Raw genomic sequence first — 20,188 nt, forward strand, 5'->3', positions numbered from 1 at the left:
ACACGCGCAGCGCATTCCATGAATCGATGAACGGCTGCGTGCGCGGCTTTAGCACGTGTGCGCTGCATTTTTCACACTTGCGCTCCCCTTTTCGGCGCACATTTATTCCATGAATTACCCTGTAAGTCTCTTAGACCAGGGCTGCCAACGGCAATCACTCTCATGCTGGCACGCACATTGCGCAAGGACATGATGGACCATGCAGTGTTGCACTACCCTGTCTGTAATGTTAAATGCGTGGGTCAATTTCCGCTTCAAGAGGTCCTTATTTAAATGTGGACACACCCCAGGAACATTAACCATAGATTCCCACTAGGGAAACCTGCAGAAAAGAAAACAGTCCCTAACTCCCCACCCACTACCCCTCGTGTCAGAAAAATACATGTTCGTCACACATGCGCAGATGGAAGTCTAGCACCTGCACCTGGTGAAGGCAATAGGTCAGCACCGTGCCGGACTCACACCCTACACTGCAAAGGTTGGAAGTAATGTGTTGTGCCACCCATGCTGCCAACCTCTTGAAAGCAGGGGAGGGGGTACGCACCATACGAAGACGTCAGAAGTTCCGAAAGCTTTGTTTTAAAATAAGAGTGCGTCTTCTAAAGCGAGCAGTGCTATACCTATTAAAAAGCCAATATTCCGTTCATTAAAGGCATACGCGCTTGCGGGCGAAAGGATGTCGTTGAAAGCAAATCCAAAGACTTATTCTGCATTTCTTTTCCCCAGGAGACATTCAAGGTCAGCCGATATTACGTGTCGCCCGATATGAAGTACGTGCTGTTTGCATATAACGTGGTGCCGGTAAGTCGTCATTTCTTTGCATTCTCTCTTCCTGTAAATGTGCAGCACTGCGTTACGCGAAGGGAAAACGTAGCATAAATTGTTCTCTGCTTTGGTAATTCGCCCTGGGTTCTGGGAAATACTGCCGAAAATAGTGTGAACTAGCATTGCTTTTCTCTAACTCTGGGGGCAACCTGCGTGCTGTGAAGTGTACTGAAAAAAATAGTGTTACTGTATGTACAATAATCTCATAAGAGTGGCAGTAAACGCACATACGCTCATGTCAAAGAATTCCTGACTGACATGCATTACCACACACCTGTGCATCACAGGCACCTGTATTTAAGGAGCAGTATCTTGCCTGCCTTCCTGCCTGTGAGGGCAGGATGGCCACGTTCTGCCCGAGTCGCTAGAAGAGCTCTTGTTCTGTATCTTCCCGGCCTCACACCTGGCATTTCTTTTTAATGCAAACTAAACACCAGCTGCTCGGAATGCAGTGGCTCGGGCATGGAGTGTTTGCAGAAGTGTGAATTGCAGGTGGCCAAGTGATTGTTATGAATGACTTCCATAGCAACTATTTCCCTTTCCGAATGCACATGAGGAGAAAATAGCACTTTCACTGTTGGGTATTTTTTTCTCCTCATTTTTGAGTTGCTGTGGCTGTGGGATCTGGGGAGAGGGATCCTCTTTTTTGTCATTTGTCTATAAGGTGGCACTGAATACGCTTTCTGTAGGCCATACTATTGCCATGGGAGGTAAAGATAGGAGAGTGATGAGATGGGAGGGAGGACACATAGCCTTTGGGCGTTGTTTGGTTACTTACCTGCCCATTGATGGGCCATGACCAATCCTGTCCCTTTAGCCATTCCCACACACTACTCCCCTGCAAATCACAACCCCTCTTGGTGCCTAGCTTTGTGCTTTCTGAACATCCTTCTGAAAGGCAATGCCCTATGTGCCGGTGTAAACTCGCTAAACCAGCACCTGAAATAGCAACAATGTTTTAACCAAGTGTGCTATCAGCTACTTGATTTATACGCAGTATGTGTATCATTGCATCTTTTCCTTTCACTGAATTCCTTTTCTAAACAAGCATTGGCGAGGCCTACAGATGTGGCGCTTGCCCAGGCATTAGATAGGCATTTTTCAGACACTGAGTAATATGTCTAGGTGCTAACACATTTCCCAGGTAAACACGGATCCCAGGCCTATTCAAATGCTAAAGCGGTTTGCTTTGCCAATGGTTGTTTAATGTTTTAAATAGCTCCCTCTTGCCTTTCATCATCCCTCCCCACAATGCTTGCCCATGGCGATGGTGCAGTGGGCCGAAGAGACTCACACAGGGGTCATATACCGCGTAACATTATAGATGGATAGCGTTCAACTACAAGGTTCATGCCACCTCGCAGTTAGCTCTGCCATTGATAGCAACTCATCTATAATTCTATATATAGTTATGCAGGATATATCAGGCACATGTAGCATTCCTTGACACAGAGACAAAGCTAGTTCCCATCTTTCCTGTGTGTTTCCAGGGACGTCATTTCACCAAAATGCCAGGGGTAGCGGAGGTGACATCACATGACCCTGTACATCTGATGACGTCATAGGAAGTGATGGCATTTGACTTCAACCCCGAAGTGACATCATGGGAAGCGATGGAAGACAACATTTGACCCCTTTACAAAACAGGAAGTGACATCACATAATATTGTTTCTAAGTACGCTACGGGAAATATGGTCACGATATCACTGTAAAGGGATATACATTTCATCCAAGAAGGGATCACCACATGTATCGTTAATATGTGTATAGGCACATATTAACAAATTGCTGTTAATGGAAGCGGAAATCCAAGGCCAAACGATGATGTGTTATTATATAGCACTTATGCTTAAGTGCGTCATATAGAAAAAATATACAAACAATATCACCCAACCTGTGTTGGTAATCATTTATCAACCTCAGCAGGATGAAAAGCTGAGTTGACATTGTAGGGAGTCGAACCTGCACACTGCAGATCACACACACACATTGCAGCAGCGAGCGCTCAATGCAATCAGCTATCTTACTGTTTTAGCTATGAGAAAACCAACCCCTTCAGAAACAAAGAGCCACATTCTGCTGGCCATAGCCCACAAGCCTCAATAAAAATAAAAAATAAAAACAATGGGCCTCATTACACGGTAGGCGCTAAGGGATTACCGGCACCGGTAAGGTCACCGGTGCCGGTAATCCCTTAGCGCCCTACTACGAGGTCCCTCAGCGGGTCCCGTCCTTAACGCGACGGGACCCGCTGAGGGACTTCAGAGCTAATAACGGTACCGTTATTACCTCCCTCCCCATTCCCATTGAGCCCCTATGGGGGATGGTATTTGGCATGGGGACTTAACGGGTCCTCCAGGGTCTGAATGACCCGGTAAGTCCCGATACCGCCTACCCGGACCCGGAATGCGGTAAGGGGGTAGCCATGCTGCTAATAGCGGCATGGTTATCTCCTACCATGTAATGAGGCCCAATGTCTTTTTAGGGGTAGCAAGGGAGACCACAGGGGTAGCCAGGGAGACCCCAGGGGTCGCAGGTGTGACCCCTGGTGTCCCCTAAATGACATCCATCTGTGTTTATCCTTTCAAAATGTGAGTTCTATGCAACACCATTAATTGTTTATTGGGTTTTAGCCGTACTAGTGACTTTTCACATCACATTACAAAAATTGAATTTACAATAAAACATAAATTACTTTTATCTGTACATTTTCAAATACATTTTAGTTCTGTCAATCTATTTATAACTGTCCATATTAACAGTGTTTCATGTCCTGAATATATTCTTTCCATTAATTCATGACAGTGGGCGGGCCATTATTCACGTTTACATGTATGAAAGATCAACACAATCCTCACAATTCTAAAATCCAAGTGAAAGTTTGATAGGAAGCACTTTGTGTTCCCCTTCGGGCTATGTTGCCATTGGTGTTGCTAGATCACGCTTGTGATGTTGTCAGGGAGCAAGTAGTGCCCTCCTGCCGCTTGCATGTGTTATTGGCAAGCAGTAGCCCCTCCCCGTTCACTTCTCCGCCTCTCAAGATGTTCTTACTAGCTGCAGGCCTGCAGGCAGGCAAAAAGGCGGGAGTGCAACGCGGTGAGCTAGACGAAGCGTCCAAGATGCTGGTGCTTTTCGAACTCGGAGTGAAAGTCATGACGCACTTTCTCCAGCCAACAGTGCCTGGAATCGGGCAAGCAAGGGAGTTTCCTCCCTCAAACTCTGGATTGTGCCATCATCACACATTACTAGGCGTCCATGGCGAAACACTGACAGCGCAATGTCTGCACACGTGCACAAATGTATCCTTTCAAATATTTATTGCCATAATGCATTTTTGCACTGGCTTTTGTTGGAGTAAAGTTTCTGTATTATGGGCCTGTGTGTTGATGGCCATAACCCATGCATGGCATCAGTGGTTGCTGGCTATATCTGGTGGATGCTAGCCGTATTCTGACCAGAGCCCCAGGTCGTGGCATGGTGGTCAGCAATTGGTCCACAGCCCACTTCATTTTCTCGGTACTACCAAGCGCAAATCTACTACTTTTAGTCCAAACATTACCTACATTAAGTTTGAAGTTCACTCCCAACACTTCCCAGGAATGTCAAACACGCTGACCTTATTTTGTATAGCACACTATCAGATCTTTTCCCTGGCTAGCATTGATCGCAAGCTGAAATGTGCTATTTGCTGCGTTCGATATATGATATGATAGGTTATTTATAACACGCTTAATACCCAGAGGTTTTTAAGTGGGATCCCGGGGATCGAACTTGTATTGCTCCATGCCGTCTTGCTTCCAAGGCGAGCATGTTGCCCTTGAGCTATCCTCCCGAAACAAGATTCAAAAGGAAATCCTTGGGAACATTGCTCTTCAGCGGCATCAACCTATGAATACATGTAGCACTTTGCAAAAGCGATGTCACTAAAACAAAATACTTTGGCCGAATTACTGTCAAGCTTGAGTGATATTAACTCTGTGTGGTCAGGCGGATTTACCACCAGATTCCGAGTGACAGTATGGTAGTGTTAATCTCCATTTTTGCAGTCCATAGAACTCAGTGATGATTTGGTCGATGTGCCATGGAGGGCTTTCCTGTCCACCGTAATTCCACAGATTTATAGCATTAAAGTGGGGGATTCTCCTCCAGCAAATTTATAGAGGTAAATTCTCAACTTCAAGAATGTGGGGGTACGGTAAACATGGCAGTAATTGATTTATTACCAAATAAATGACAGAAAGGGAACTAATGACATTTGAGCTGCACCCACAAACTTCGAATAACTCCAGATGCAGAGTGCAGTAACAGAATTGATAAATTCTGGATCCTGAGGGGGAGCTGGAGCTCCCCCTCCACTACAGGAGCTGCGGCCAGATGAGAAACGCTCCGACGTGCACCCACTTCATCGCCTGACTGCCTGCCTGCCTAAATAGCAAACACTTCACAAAGGTAGATGCCCACCACCAACACTCGCTCCGACAACTAAGGCTGCAACAGATAATTGTTCGCATCCATTTGGAGGGCCCTTTTAGCCCCCTCGCCGGCCAAACAGATCCGTTTTGCCTATGATGTTTGCTAGGCACCATTAGCACCCACGAGGAAAACACCATTCCAAAATGCCCGACCAGAAAATGAGAGTGTCTACCCACATCACCAGGCTCTTAGGAGGAACAACAGACCATTCACCTTGCCTCATTGGCTCCCTGCTTTCATTTGAGCAGCCATTTGTGAGCCGGGAGGCTCAAGCTGGCTCCACACAAAGGCATATCACCTGTCGTGTGCCTGTCTGGGGCCGTATGGGCTCTGGGCTTTCAGCGTTGCCGCCGCAATACCGGTAAGTCCTACCTACCCCATTCCACCCCCGACCAGTTGATTTGTGCCTGTACTTCTAAACATCACGGCTATCCCTCCTCCGCAACGCTATAATGCATTAATCCCTCTGGCTAAGACTGCAGAGTGCCCGGCATATGCGTCCGGATCACTGAGGCAACATTGCCTAACGCTCTAACACTTCGCTATTGCACGTGTTGCTTTCACCCTGGATATTGACCCTCCAACTACTACCGTGGCTACTGCCCATCTGAACTTTGCTAAACTATTACTGCCTTGTGTCTGTGTCTGTAACATATCACGTGCCTGCATAGTGCCGCTCATGACCGACTTTACTTGCGAGATGCCAAACATGCCACTGTTCATGTGCTGTATCTACCGATTCACTGTCAAACTGTTACCTTTGAAGCTTACACTGATGAAACTAACTACCGCCCTTACTACTGCGGTCAGATTAACCCTCACAGGTGACTACAGCATTTATCTGATCCCTCACTGCTCTAACAGTCACATGCATCCATAGCCTTGCAGTGTCTGCACACTTTTTTTTTTTTTTTTTTTCTTTTTCAAAACTTTATTTATATTTTTTACAGTAACCAGTAGGCATAGCTCCAACAGGGAGCTGCCGAATGCAATACCCAACAACAGTTCCCCCGCCCCTCCGCCCCCCATCCCCCATTTCCACAGTATCTCTGAATGTTCCCGACCGTCGCCTTAGTCGAATGGAAGGTTTCTCGCCTTGTCCTCCCGCTTCTCTCTCCTATGGACACGTGTTCTGGGCGTTTGGATTATCTGAGTCTGAGGTAACAGACTTGTTCATCAGGTAGGTGATATATGGTCCCCAGATGTCAGGAGGGCGTGCGTGTAGAGGCAGCGTACGAATAAATTCGGTGTCCATATCCTGGCAATAAGTTATATCCTTCTCCCAGTCAGCTACTCTACGGAGTGGGCCCTTGCCCCATGACATGGCTATTCTTCTTCGTGCTAGTACCATGAGGAGTGCTGCTAGCTTGCGTGATGCTGGCTGCAGATGTCTTGTGAGGCCAAGAAGCGGGCCCAGCGGCAGGGGGGTCATCTCCTCTCCTATAATCTCAGATGTTGTTTGTATAACGGAGGACCAGAATTGCTGGATACCGGGGCAGACCCATGCCAAATGAAGAAAATCGGCGTTGGGACAAGCGCATCTCTCGCACTGAGCCGATGCCTCTGGGTGGTGCCTGCGTTTTTTGACGGGTGTGTAATATGTTTGGTGCACAAAATTGAAGTGGATTAGTTTGTAGCGAGAATTTAGCGCTACTTTTTGGGTTTGTCGAAGAATGTAGGCCCAGTCATCCTCATTAATTGGTTCCTGTAAAGCCGATTCCCACCTGCGTTGCACCTTAGGTTGGAGCTTTCTTGTGTCACTTACCAAGGTTTTGTACAGGGTTGACACCAGTCTACCCTCTCCTTGTGCTAATATTGTGTTATGAAGCAGCTCCCACGTGGGGGGTTGCTTTGGGAATGAGGGGAATAGCCCCTGTAGAGAGTGACGGAGTCTGAAGTAGAGAAAGACGTCCAAGGATGTGTTCCCTCCCTTGTCCCTGGCCATTTGGGGGGTCAGAAAGGTGCCCTCTGGGAAGAGGTCTCCTAGCGTTTTTACTCCTATTTTGTCTACCCATAACAGGAATACCTTTTCATTCGTGAGTGGGATGCCGGGGATAAATTTCATAGGTAGTATGGGGGAGAATCGTACAGCCACACCGTACTCGCTAGCGATCTTCTTCCATATCGCATATGTGGATAGGACCGTGTTCAGCGTTTTATGCGGCACGGGGATGTGGCTAATTATGACTGCGGTTAGTAGATCGGGGGAGGCCAGGGCTCTTTCCACTTGTACATGTGGTCTTATGTAGTGGGTTGAGTACCAGTGGCTCAGGAATTGGGCCTGAGCCGCCCAATAGTATTTCTCTATATCGGGGAGCGCCAGACCACCCTTCGATATTGGTAAAGTGAGTGTGTTGTATGCCACCCGAGCAGGCTTCCCCGCCCATATTAACTCTAGGATCGCGCTCTTGATTTTTGACAGAAAGGACTTGGGGAGAAGTAGGGGGATATTTGTGAAGAGATATAGGAGTTTGGGGAGAATAACCATTTTCGTCAGTGAGGTCCTGCCCCACAGCGTCAATGGGAGTGATTTCCATCTCTGAATACGTTCCTGTAATATCTGCAGTGTGGTTCCATAATTGTCTCTAAATATCTCGTGATGGTTACGTGACATCTTGATCCCCAGGTAGCGCACCTTTGAGGTTTCCCATTGGAACCCATGGTCGTCGGCGAACTCTGAGGTGCAAGGGGTCAGGGGGAATACTATTGATTTGGAGCGGTTGGTTTTCAGTCCTGACATCAACCCAAATTTTATCACCTCTCGCATTACGGGGTTAAGGTTGACTTGGGGGTCGCTGACGAACAACATGACGTCGTCCGCGTATAGGGAGACGATTAGCCTGTGAGGACCTAGTCTTAACCCTCGCTCTAACTGCTCGGCCCGTAGCCGCGAGGCTAGGGGTTCCATCACCAGGGCGAAGATAAGGGCCGAAAGTGGGCAACCCTGTCTCGTTCCGCATTCTAGTGTGATCCCCGATGATTTAGTGTTCCCTAGTGTGATGTACGAGCGTGGTTTGTTATAGAGCAGAGCTACCAGTTTCAGGAAGAAGTTACCCAGACCCATCTGCCTCAGTGTCGCGAACATGAAGGGCCACTCCACTGAGTCAAACGCCTTCTCGGCGTCTAGCAGTACTGCTATTGCCTGTTGTGTCGGGTCTAGGGCTTCGATGACACCAAACAACCTCCTTATGCCGAACGTCGTGCTGCGCCCCGGGATGAACCCGGCTTGGTCACCCAGCACCAGTGCTGGCATCAGAGGGAGCAGTCTGGCCGCTAGAATTTTAGCCAGGATTTTGTTGTCCAGGTTGATCAGTGAGATCGGCCTGTACGAGGCGCAGTTCTCTGTAGGTTTTCCGGGCTTATGCAGCATCATCACGTTGGCCTCACGCATCGTGGGGGGAAGTGCTCCTCGACCCACCGCCTCTTCGTAGACCTGCAAGAGGAGGGGGGCCACTATGTCCATGTGTGCCTTGTAGAACTCGCCATTGAGCCCATCGGGACCGGGTGCTTTGGTGTTAGGTAGAGATTTGATTGCTGTCTGGATTTCTTCAAGTGAGATGGGCGCGTTCAGGGGTTCGCGCAAGTCTTGGCTTACCCAGTACAGTTCTGTGTCATTGAGGTATTCTCGTATCGCTTCGGGATCTGATGCTCCTTTTGAGCTGTACAGGTCTTGATAGAATTCCCGGAAGGCGTTGGAGATCTCCTCCTCCGCGTAGGCCTTCTGTCCTTGCGCGTCTGTGACACATTCAATATGGGGTGGGACTTTGTCTATCGCTAATAGTCGGGCCAGCAGTGCACCTGGTTTTTGCCCCTCTCCGTACTGCCTGATCTGCTGTCTACGGCCCAGGAACTTCAGTTCACAGTCTGCTGTCTCCTTAAATTTCAAGAGTTCTTTTTTAAGCTCGGCTTGGGTGCATGGATCTGGGGTATTGAGGAGATTCTGTTCCAATTCCTTCAAACGGTCCTCAATGTTGGACAGTTCCCTTCGGATCAGTTTTAGTGCCCCATTTTCTTTAGTCAGGCAGATTCCTCTTACAAAGCACTTGAATGTTTCCCAAATGGTGCATGCGGAGTCGACCGAGTTTTGGTTGGTGTCTATGAAGGAGATTATTTCTTGTCGCAGTTCTGCTGCAAACACAACATCTGTGAGTGAACCGGGTTTAAACCTCCAGTTGAGGCCTGGCACTGCTGCGCCCGCTAGAGTGGCCTCCAACACCACCATCGAATGGTCGGAGTAGGACCTTGGTAGGATCTGGCACGCGTCCCACCTAAAAGGGCTATGGGAAGATGCCAGGATATAATCGATTCTAGAACTGGTGTTGTGTACCGCTGATCGGAAGGTGTAGTCTCTGCTGTCCCGGTTGTGTCTTCTCCACATGTCGGAAAGGTTGAAGGCCCGACAAATCTCTCGAACCTGTGTACTGGCTTTAGACGGTTTTCCTGAAGTGTTGTGGGATCTGTCGAGCCTGGGGTCCAGTGTGGTATTGAGGTCGGCACCCCACACCACAGTCGACGCGTCGGTTGTGGCTAGGTGGGACATTATCCAGTTAAAGTTGTCAGGTCCATCTGTGTTTGGCGCATAAGAGTTGACCACCACCACTTCCTTTCCTGCGATTATTCCTTTCACCATTAGGGCCCTCCCTTCAATGTCTTTCTTTGACTCGATGAAGCTAAAATTGGACCTTTTATCGATCAGGATCGCCACACCTCTGGCGAACGATGAGTAAGACGAGAAGTACCGATGGCATCCCCATGATCTGGCCCAATGTTGTTCCGACGAGGGCAGCAGGTGAGTCTCCTGGAGTATCGCAATGTTAATTTTGTGTCTCCGCAGATATTGAAGGATTCTCCTCATTTTCGTGGGCTGGTTGCCACCACGTATATTCCAGGTAGCGATTTTCAACTTCGTCGCTGCCATCTGTACGTGTCGATGTGATCCTGTCGGGCCGGGGCCCGCGGAATTGGCTGGGGTCGCTTTCGGGGATGGAGCCAGGAAGACTTGGCGATTGTTAGGTATATAGTTCCTCGCATGACTGTCGTGGATCGGGCGTATGTGGGTTGAGGCGGCGTTGCTGAATTAACTTCCCTCCCCTGCACGGGCAACCCCCAACTGGCCCGTGGTAAACAGTCCCATAGTAACAAAACAACTTGCATTGCTGTGCTCGGGGCGCAAGTGGCCCTCCAAGAGGAGGTTAGCTCCCTTCCCCGGATTCGATAGTGAGCTGCGGTGGTCTTTCCTTGTCAGCCATGCAGTCACAAGCTGTCCCCTTGGGTGCCCTGTGGGCGAATTTTACGGTGGATTTCTTCTCGGTCTCTCCCCCCTTTGTGGCCTTCCGTTGGAGGAGGCGGGCCTGCAACCCGAGCGGTCCAGATAGTCGCTTGTCTCTTCTGGAGAGTTGAAAAACTGGGTCTTACCCTCGTGTTGGATTCGGAGTTTGGCCGGGTAGAGCATGGCGTATTGTATCTGGTTCTCTTGAAGCCTGCGCTTTACCGCCGTGAACGATCTTCTTTGCACTTGGACCGCCCGGGAGAAATCCGGGAAAAACTGAATCTTATCGCCGTCGTACTGAAGATCTCCTTTCTCCCTGGCTGCCCGTAGGATGGCGTCCCGGTCTTTGTAGTTGAGCACTCTCGCTATGATTGGGCGAGGATTCGCCCCCGGGATCGGTCTGGTGTTGGGAATTCGATGGGCTCTCTCCACGACGAACAATTTAGACAGGATGTCCGTGCCGAAGAGGTCCACGCATAGTTTCTCAATGTAGTCCTCCATTTTTATGGTAAGTTGTTGTTCCCTAGCTCCAACGATCCTGATGTTGTTGCGTCGGGAGCGGCCCTCCAAGTCTTCGTTCTTGGCGTTTACCGCTTTCATTTGCACTTCTAGGGAGGCCACTCTGGATGTTAGGGCCACTGCCCTGTCGTCGAGGTCCGACACCCTCTGCTCGACTGTGTCTAGTCTATCAGCGTGTTTGTCTAACCTATGCTGGAGCAGATCGACCTTGGAGGAGAGTGTGTCAAGTTTGCTTCCAAGACCGCCTATCCCGGCTTTTAGTTCTAGGAGGATTTCCCTGATGTCGAACCCGTGGGCCTCCTCCTCGTCCTGGGCCGCGGCCTGGATGGGAGACAGCGCTCTACCATTTGAGGTGATTGGTTTGGTCGTGGAGCTGCCCTCAAAGTTTAGCTTCTTTTGAGCTCTGTCCATTTTCTTTGAAGTCGCCATTGATGCTCGCGTTGCGGGGGCCCTGATGGTAACGGGAAGTAGGCCCGGTTGATCCGTGCTTTGTTGCGCCACCACCGGTGGGGATTCCCCCCAATGTTCCCCTTTTGGATAGGAGTTTGTGGAGGCGGGGGTGACGCCGGATCCAGGCGTTGTCTACAGCTGGTTATCGGTTGCGCGGCCCGTTTGTTGGAGGCCCCGGGTCGGCTCGTGTGGACCCAGGCTTGCGGTCACCCGCGCCTCGCGCCTTCTCACAGGCTGGATATCACCCCGGGGTGTATGGACGGGGGTGCACGGGGCGCGCGTACCTGGCCTTCGGCGTTCGTTCGGGATGGCTCCTCCGAGACTCTGCAGGATGTTCCTCCGCCTTCGGCAGCTCGGGTCGTCCCCCTCTGAGCCCCAGGCCCGCCCCGCCTCCAACCGCCTCGCGTCCGGCCCGTGCCTACGCTCCACTCGGACAGGGGTGGGGGATGGTTTCTCGTCGTCGAGGAATCGGGACCCAGCGTCCGAGGTTCGACGAAAGAGGTACTTCGTTCCGTTCAGAATCGCCTTGGCTACAAACTGGAGGTGGCAGCATACACATTGCCCGTCGCAGATGCCTCGATTAGTCAGGATTTTAGGGGAGCTCCGCGGAGCTCACCGGGAGACCGCCATCTTGGACGGCTCTCTAGCGCCCTCCGCAGTGTCTGCACATTTAGAGATACCCTTATTGTTTTAAATACGCACGTGTACGTTAATCCATTACTGTTACCAGGCTACACTGACTTGCCTAAAAGCGCGTGTGCCTATAATTGCATCTAGCCCAACTGTGTTTCTGCATTGACTAGCCTTCATGTGCCCTGCGCCCTCTATTGTATTTAGCCCAACTGTGTTTCTGCATTGACTAGCCTCATGTGCCCTGCTCCCTCTATTGCATTTAGCCTCCCTGTGTTTTTGCAGACTAGCCTCATGTGCCCTGCGCCCTCTATTGCATTTAGCCCAACTGTGTTTCTGCATTGACTAGCCAAATGTGTTTCAGAAATCTAGGTGTAGTCTGACCCGACGTGCCATTTCAAATCTAGATGTTTGTGAAGCCAAAGTTATTACTGTGCTTTAAGGAGCACTCAGACCAATTGTACCTTGAATTTGGTTGTTTTTCTAGCTAAATGTGTCATATTGAAGTTAAAGGCTGCCCCTTCGCTCTTTAGCTTAAATTACCACTCCCTGACTGAAAAACTGCTGCACTTTATCTCGAGTGCAATTACTATCAAACCAGTTACTGGTTACCCTCTAGCCTACCCTACCCAGTTCAAACCAGCCACTACCAGCCTTAGTTTGGCCCGTGCCCTAACTAGCGCCATCAGCTTCCAGCACTATGCACCGCTGTCACCAGACCATGATCCTCTGGCTTGCCCTAATCATGTTCCCTTTCTGCATAACACTGGACAATGTACCCTGTAGCAGTAACAGCTACATAGCCTACCAGGACGGCCTGGCTAAACTAGGGTGCCCTAAACACCACCCCATTCCCTGCCCCACACCGTTCCTACCCTCCGCATCCCCCTTCCCTCCCACTCACCACCACCCCCATACTTCCCGTGTGGACCTAGGACCCCCAGCCAACACAACCCACAGCCACCCCAGCCCTATCACTATGTCCAACAAAACTAAACTGAATCCCAAACATCCTGCCCATTCCAAGCCCCCCATCCTAAACCCCCCTCCCTCACTCCCAACCTCACAACCCGCAACAACAGACTAGGCACCAGGCTCCCCACTACAACTACTAAGCCCAACACCAAACCTAACACCAAAACCACTACGAAGCACAATGCGCCAAATAAGCCCATACCTCCCCCATTAAAAGATGCCCTACTCAATGTCAGATCCCTGGCTGCCCACCCCACAGAAATTGCAGACATCATCCTTACCAACGACCTGGACTTCCTAGCCCTAACAGAAACTTGGCTTAATGAGGCATCCGGACCTCATTTACCATTGGCCATCCTGGACAAATACTCTATCTTCAGAGTTGATAGACCTAATGCTAGAGGCAGAGGTGTAGCGATCATTTCCAAAGCCTCCCTAGACCTCAGACTAGCTTCTACAGTCTCACTCACATCCTGTGAGATACTCACAGCCAAACTACAAACATCCCCCACAACCACGATCACCCTCCACCTCATATACAGACCCCCAGTCTCCCCCGGGGTCTTTGAAGAAGACATCACATCTATCATCACTGAAAATTCCAAACCATCAGCACAAATCATGATCTTCGGGGACTTCAACCTTGGTTACCAGGACCCACACGATGCACATGCTGCATCCCTAGCCAATGTCCTAACAGATCATGGCTTCACACAACTCATTGTACTACCCACCCACCTAAAGGGCAGAACCCTCGACTGGGTAGCAACTTACAATTGCAATACAACCTGCAAGGAGCCCCAACCTTTGGCATGGACTGATCACCACATGATTCCTCTTGAGATCAACACTAAGCAGATACTACCCAATAAATACCCCCTGGCACCAGTCTGTCCCACTAGGAATAAACGCACCATCACTGCTGAAGCCCTACTACCACTGATCCTACCCACCCTCACTGCTCTCCCAGCCAACGCTGGTTTAAACCTGCTGGTCAACACCTTCAATAACTCCATGGCTACAGCAGTGGATACTGTTGCCCCCCTGAAGCTACGAAAAGACAAACCCAAAGCTCATCTGAACTCGTGGTACACCCCTGAGCTCAAATCACTCAGAAAAAAGAAAGCCAAGGCACAACAAACCTGGAAAACTAACCCTACCGCGGAAAACAAATCCAACCTCACAAACCTATCCTCACTTTACAAAAACGAGATAATTCGCACCAAAAAAAGATGTATACAACACCAGTATTGCCCAGGCAGGCTCCTCCACCAAAGAATTATTTCAAATTCTGAAGGAACTAGAAAACCCTATTTCACCTCCAGACACCTGCTTGAAAGACAAATCCTGGTGCACCAGCATCCAAAACGCCGTCAACAACAAAATCTCAGGACTCCAAACCAAAATTGAGGACAAGCGCCAACAACTCTCCAATAACAAGATCACCAACCCCAGCCCACCCACGCCCAACCACACCAGTTTGCCCTTGACGTTTAAAAAAGTTACCACTATGGAAGTTCAAAATATCATTGCCTCCTTAAAACCTTAAAACTGCAAAGGAGACAGCTGCCCCGCCCAGATCATAAAAGATGCAGCTAGAGAGCTTTCCCCCTTCATCACCAAACTTATTAACCTATCCTTCACCAATAATTCCATACCCAGCAACCTAAAACAATCATGGCTTCTCCCACTCTTGAAAAAACAATCCCTTGATCCAGCCATACCCACCAACTACAGGCCCATCACCACAGTCCCATTCCTCCTAAAAATCCTGGACAGAGTCGCCTACATCCAAATTCAGGAATACCTGGAATCCAATCAATTAGTAGGAATATGTCAATCTGGCTTCAGACCTCAACACGGAACAGAAACTGCCCTTGTTGATCTCAAAAGCCAGATTGATGAAATTAAAGATAAAGGCAATGCCACAATTCTACTCCTCCTAGACCTCTCAGCGGCCTTTGACCTGATCAGCCATGAAATCCTTTGCAGTCACCTAGCCACCTCAGCCCACTTCTCCTGTTCTGCCATCACATGGATACAATCTCTTCCTGGCAAACAGAACCATGCAGGTGTTCTCAACAACATCTGCAGCAGATCCCATCCCCATCACATGCAGAGTCCCACAGGGATCCTGTGTATCCCCCACTTTGTACAATATATTTACAAAGCCTCTATTCGACCAACTGGACCATCTGGGTGTCACCTACACAAACTACGCAGATGACACCCAGATACTCCTCACCATCACAGGCGATTACCAAGCAGACGTCGCACGGATCAACAAAATATTCTGCATCATTCAGGCATGTATGGCCTCGCATGGCCTCTGCCTGAACAATGAGAAGACAGAGCTCCTTATCGTTGGCTCCCCTAATACCCTAAACAAACTCAATCCCAGCTACAATAATATCACGATCGATGGTCACACCGTCCCTATTGCCAAAAGCGTGATAACCCTCGGCTTCTATATGGATGCCAACACCAACCTTTCCAAACAAACCAATATGATCGTCTCAGCCTCTGCCTACACCGGCAAGCTCATTAGGGCCAGTAGACCCTTCCTATCACCCAACAGCTGCCTCACCCTTGCCAGAGCCCTCATACAATCCAGACTGGACTACTGCAACAGCCTGTACCTAGGTGCCAACCAATTCGTACTCAACATACTACAAGTACTACAGAATAACGCTCTGCGCGCAGCCCTCAACATTCCCAGACGAGAGCATATTTCCACTACCAGGAAAGCCTGCAAATGGCTCTCCATACGCCAGAAAATCGATTTAAAAACCATCTGCCTCACGTACAAGTCCCTCAATCACCTAGCACCACCATATCTAGCTAACAAATTTACCATGAAACCTGCCACCAGAACCACCAGAACCACCAGATCCTCCAACACTCTATGCTTGACAGTGCCCAGATTCCACCTAAAAAGAGCTGGAGGGGCCAGCTTCACAGTACTTGCCTCCCAACTCTGGAACTCCCTACCTCTCAACATGAAAACTATCGAGTCCTTCCAGATCTTCAGGAAGCAGGTCATCAATTGGCTCCTAAACAAATAGTAGCTCCACTAACACCCGACCTCACTGCTCGGAAATTGGCTCATGTATTGTATATGACTGTACATGGAAACTGTATATTGATAATTGTATTCTATTCAAACTGTAAACTGTACTCCATTGTATTATATATGTATTATAAGTATGTATGTACGAAGTATGCAACTCCAAGATACCTTGCAATGTTGTAACCATCTTCTTAAGCGCCCTTCTACCCCTGGGTCTGCAGCGCTATACAAATAAAATAAACAAACAAACAAACAAATCTCTAGCTACCTATTTTTGCAGCACAACTTTAATGACACTTTTAGTTGGCTCCTCAATTTATTTGTAATGGTTTGGAGCTGTGCTGTTCATAGAGAGATGTAAATATAACGGAGCTGAAGGCCAAAAGTCCAAGGTGGCTTTGCTTCCAAACTGTAACAGCGTTTTACAAATATATAGGAGTAGGCACACAGCATAAGGTGCCTAGTTTTGACAGCATGTGGTTGAATACAAATGAATAAAAACATATTAGTACATTTGGTATAATCTACAAGTTGTTTATTAGAAATAGCAAAGCAAAACATACTTATTATTATATATCTGAGCATAGGAAACATCTTCCACACACGTTTCATGCCCTTCTTGGTGCTTTATCAAGGTCTCCAGTGTTGATAGATTATTCAATGTTCTCATGAATTGTTTTGTATAATGAAGCAGCTAATATGCATGTACTGTTGTGCTTTGGGGCCGATTTGCATAGAATCCGATATCACTCTGGGCCATTATCTTGTTAAATAAAATACTGTGATTAAGGACTTGTCCTCGTGGCTCGTTAACATCACACCTAGTGTCGTAGTTAACAGGACAGGTACATGTAGACTATTTTATTCAAATTCGACCACAAAACTACTTCAGTAATTTTACAGCAGGCCACCATGCATTTAGGTCGCTGCAGCCTGATTTTAAAATAGTTTCCTATAAGAGTGTAAATGCCCTCTCTTGAGAAAGTCAACCAAATCGGAGGTGTGCAAGTGCTTGTTTTTTTGTTTGTTTTTGTGTTGACTCAAATATAGTTTTAATCTGTTATTTATCTTACTCTGGGAATTACTATGGGATCATGTCAGCATTAACGCATAGAAAGAGAAAGAGTGAAGGAAAAAGCTAATCCACTCCAGTCCTCATGCAGTGTCCTGCAAAATCAATCCAAAGAACTCTTTTTAAGGTGAAGTCACTATAACATATTATATCACATGGGAATGACCTTGCACTCCCTCATTGGCCACATTCATGGCCATACGAGCTGGTATGGCTCATAAATTCCATATGGCCTGGAAATTAGCCAATGAGAGGGAAGCTATTTCATTCCCCGTGTGCTAGTTTGCTGGTGGCACAGCTCTTAGCGCATAATTTCCCCCTCATCATGGGAGAGCTGCGCTGAGAGCCCTGCCTCCAACGCCCTCCCCTCCTCACCCAGGTTGCAAATGTCAAAGGTGGCTTGGGCACATTGCATCCCCTGCCCCTTTCTTACCTTTGGGGGTGGATCGATCCACCCCCTTATTGGACACAACCTTTGCTGTGCTGCACCTGACAGATAGGACCATCCCCTCCCTCATGCCTGCCCCAACCACCACTCACTCACTTGCTTTGCTTGGCTGCACCCAGCAGACACAGCCCAACTGGAATCTAAGCCCTGCCCCTTAATCCTCATTATGTTGTACATGGTGGGTGAGATCTACGCAGTTCTGTAGCCAGAAATGTGAGCGGACAACTTTGTAAAGGTTGCTCAACAAATGCAATTTTATTATTTCATAAGGTTGAATGAACACCTCACTATCCCTAACCTGACAAGGGTTTTCCTAACTAAAATAAACAAAAGGAATCACTCTAACAAAGGCTATCTGTCCCTCACACTTATACGTACAATAAATAAACAAGGAAATACATGGCAGTTCCAAAACAATAGTGATTGAATTTGGAATGTAACCACAGTCTCTCTTTATAACCTGGGCAAATTCCCCTTCCCCAGGTTTAAACGTGATTCTGCTTCATAGTTCAAGAAAAGAAAACCAGGAAATCCTGATTCACATCTATGTTCAAATACAGTTTGATTCAGCTTCAACTTGTCAACAGAAAGTTCCAACGAAAAAAATAGAAGGCTCTTCATTTTCCTTGAACAAGTTCTCAGTTCATCAATAGCAACAATAATTGTCTTGGTCAGGGTTATTTGCCACAACTACCTTTAGCACCACGAACAACATGCATTGGGCCTCATTACGAGGTAGGTGGTAAGGGATTACCGGCACTGATAAGGACACCGGTGCCGGTAATGCCTTACCACCCTATTCCGAGGTCCCTTAGCGGGTCCCTTCCTTAACGCCTGGTTTTACCAGGCGTTATGGAAGGGACCCGTTAAGGGACTTCAGAGCTAATTACGGAACCGCAAATTGCGGTACTGTTATTAGCTCCATCCCCATTTCCATTGAGCCCTATGGGGGCTCGAATGGGAATGGGGAATGGTTCTCGGAATGGGGACTTACCGGGTCCTCCAAGGTTGGAATGACCCGGTAAGTCCCTATTTCGGGAACCCGGACCCGGAATGCAGTAAGGGGGTAGCCATGGTGCTGGTAGCACCATGGCTACCTCCTACCTCGTAATGAGGCCCATTGTCTTTGTTGGGACCGCTTTGTAGCACTTCAACTTCCACCTCGTTTACTCCCATGCCAGGCCTACACCTCCAAAGGTTTGCCATCCAGGTATACTCCCCTGCCCAAACAGTGTTTCCCAAGAACAAGTACGTTTGGGGTTAAGGTCAACTGACAAGATTTGCACAACTGCTTCATAATATTCAACAAATTGCAGCTTCAAAACATTCAAAACATTCAACAACTCTACAGGGAAAACAAGATTCACATTGGTGCTCTTTAATACTCTTCTGCAAATAATGATCCTCTCCTTCAGGATCTCCTTTTTCAGAAGGGCAGCTTTTTTGCCACTCTTGTTTCCCCACTACACAAGAACCAAAGACTGACCGGGATAGGCTCTTTTCCTGATCCTCCCTTGGCTTGGGCAATATGAGTTTATGCCAGCTTTCACCATATGTTGTACAAAGTATGGAAAACATGTTTCACCTCTTATGAACCTTTCAGTAAACCCCTTCTGTTGTTGCCAATATTTACTAGTTTGTAATTGACTTGGTTTTAGTCTCTCTTGGCTTGGGCAATGCTTCTAGATGTTAACTCTTAACAATGTCGCCCCCTTGGATTGCTGGGTTTTCCATAGGCTCATACCTTTAAGGTTACCTTATTGGCTTTCTTACAATAGGTTTTCACTGCTTTTCACTCGTTCGATAATTAAGATAACCTTCAGAAGCACTTTCACTCTGAGGGGAGTGCAGCTTCTGCCGTTTTTCAATAGTTCGAGATTCAAAACTGCTTTCCTAACCACTTTCATTCATACGCGAGTGTTGCTCAGTCGCCGAATGCCTGCCTTGCGCGTGCGAGCTGGCATGGACTGCTTCGGGGTTACTATCAACCTGTGAACTCACCGGTTAAGACATGCGATCCATTCCTCTCGCCAGTTGCAAGACTTCTGCTCCTGTGGCTTCTCATGACGCGGCAAACTTCTTCTTTTAGTCCGCCGCTGCCCACGCCACCTGCAACTGGAGCTTTCTTCACTCCTGAGGACCTCTGAAGCATGCCAGCCACCAGCGACAGCATCCGGGAATGTAAAGCTTCACACACCTTCACTTCCCGCTGTGCAGCCTGTGCAGATTAGGTCTCCAGAGAGCAAGCTTCCCTCTTGAACGATTCCTCCTGTGCAACCTCTGTACTTTAGGAATCGAGAGCCACAAACCCCCTCAGGACCGGCATCTCATATCTGCCAAGCAATGGTCTTGGAGTCTTTGCTCTTCTCCAGCGTCTGCCTGCATAAACCACACTGCTTCTGCTTCTTGCTTTCTTCTGCTCTTCTCTCCCAGAGCTTGTACCTGAGGGGGCCTTT

The 20,188-nt window shown here is 48.4% G+C and overlaps 1 protein-coding gene across 3 annotated transcripts in view; it reads left to right on the top strand.

Annotated features, from left to right (window-relative positions):
- DPP6 (dipeptidyl peptidase like 6) overlaps nucleotides 1–20,188 on the top strand; it is a 2,034,493-nt gene that overhangs the window by 880,469 nt on the left and 1,133,836 nt on the right. For all 3 annotated transcript variants that reach the window (XM_069647934.1, XM_069647936.1, XM_069647935.1), the window contains exon 5: nucleotides 727–801. In XM_069647934.1, the coding sequence (XP_069504035.1) occupies nucleotides 727–801 (75 nt within the window). The remainder of the gene's footprint in view (nucleotides 1–726; nucleotides 802–20,188) is intronic.

This window comes from Ambystoma mexicanum, chromosome 2q (assembly GCF_040938575.1).
Source record: "Ambystoma mexicanum isolate Mex_15411 chromosome 2q, UKY_AmexF1_1, whole genome shotgun sequence".
NCBI classification, from domain to species: Eukaryota; Metazoa; Chordata; class Amphibia; order Caudata; family Ambystomatidae; genus Ambystoma; species Ambystoma mexicanum.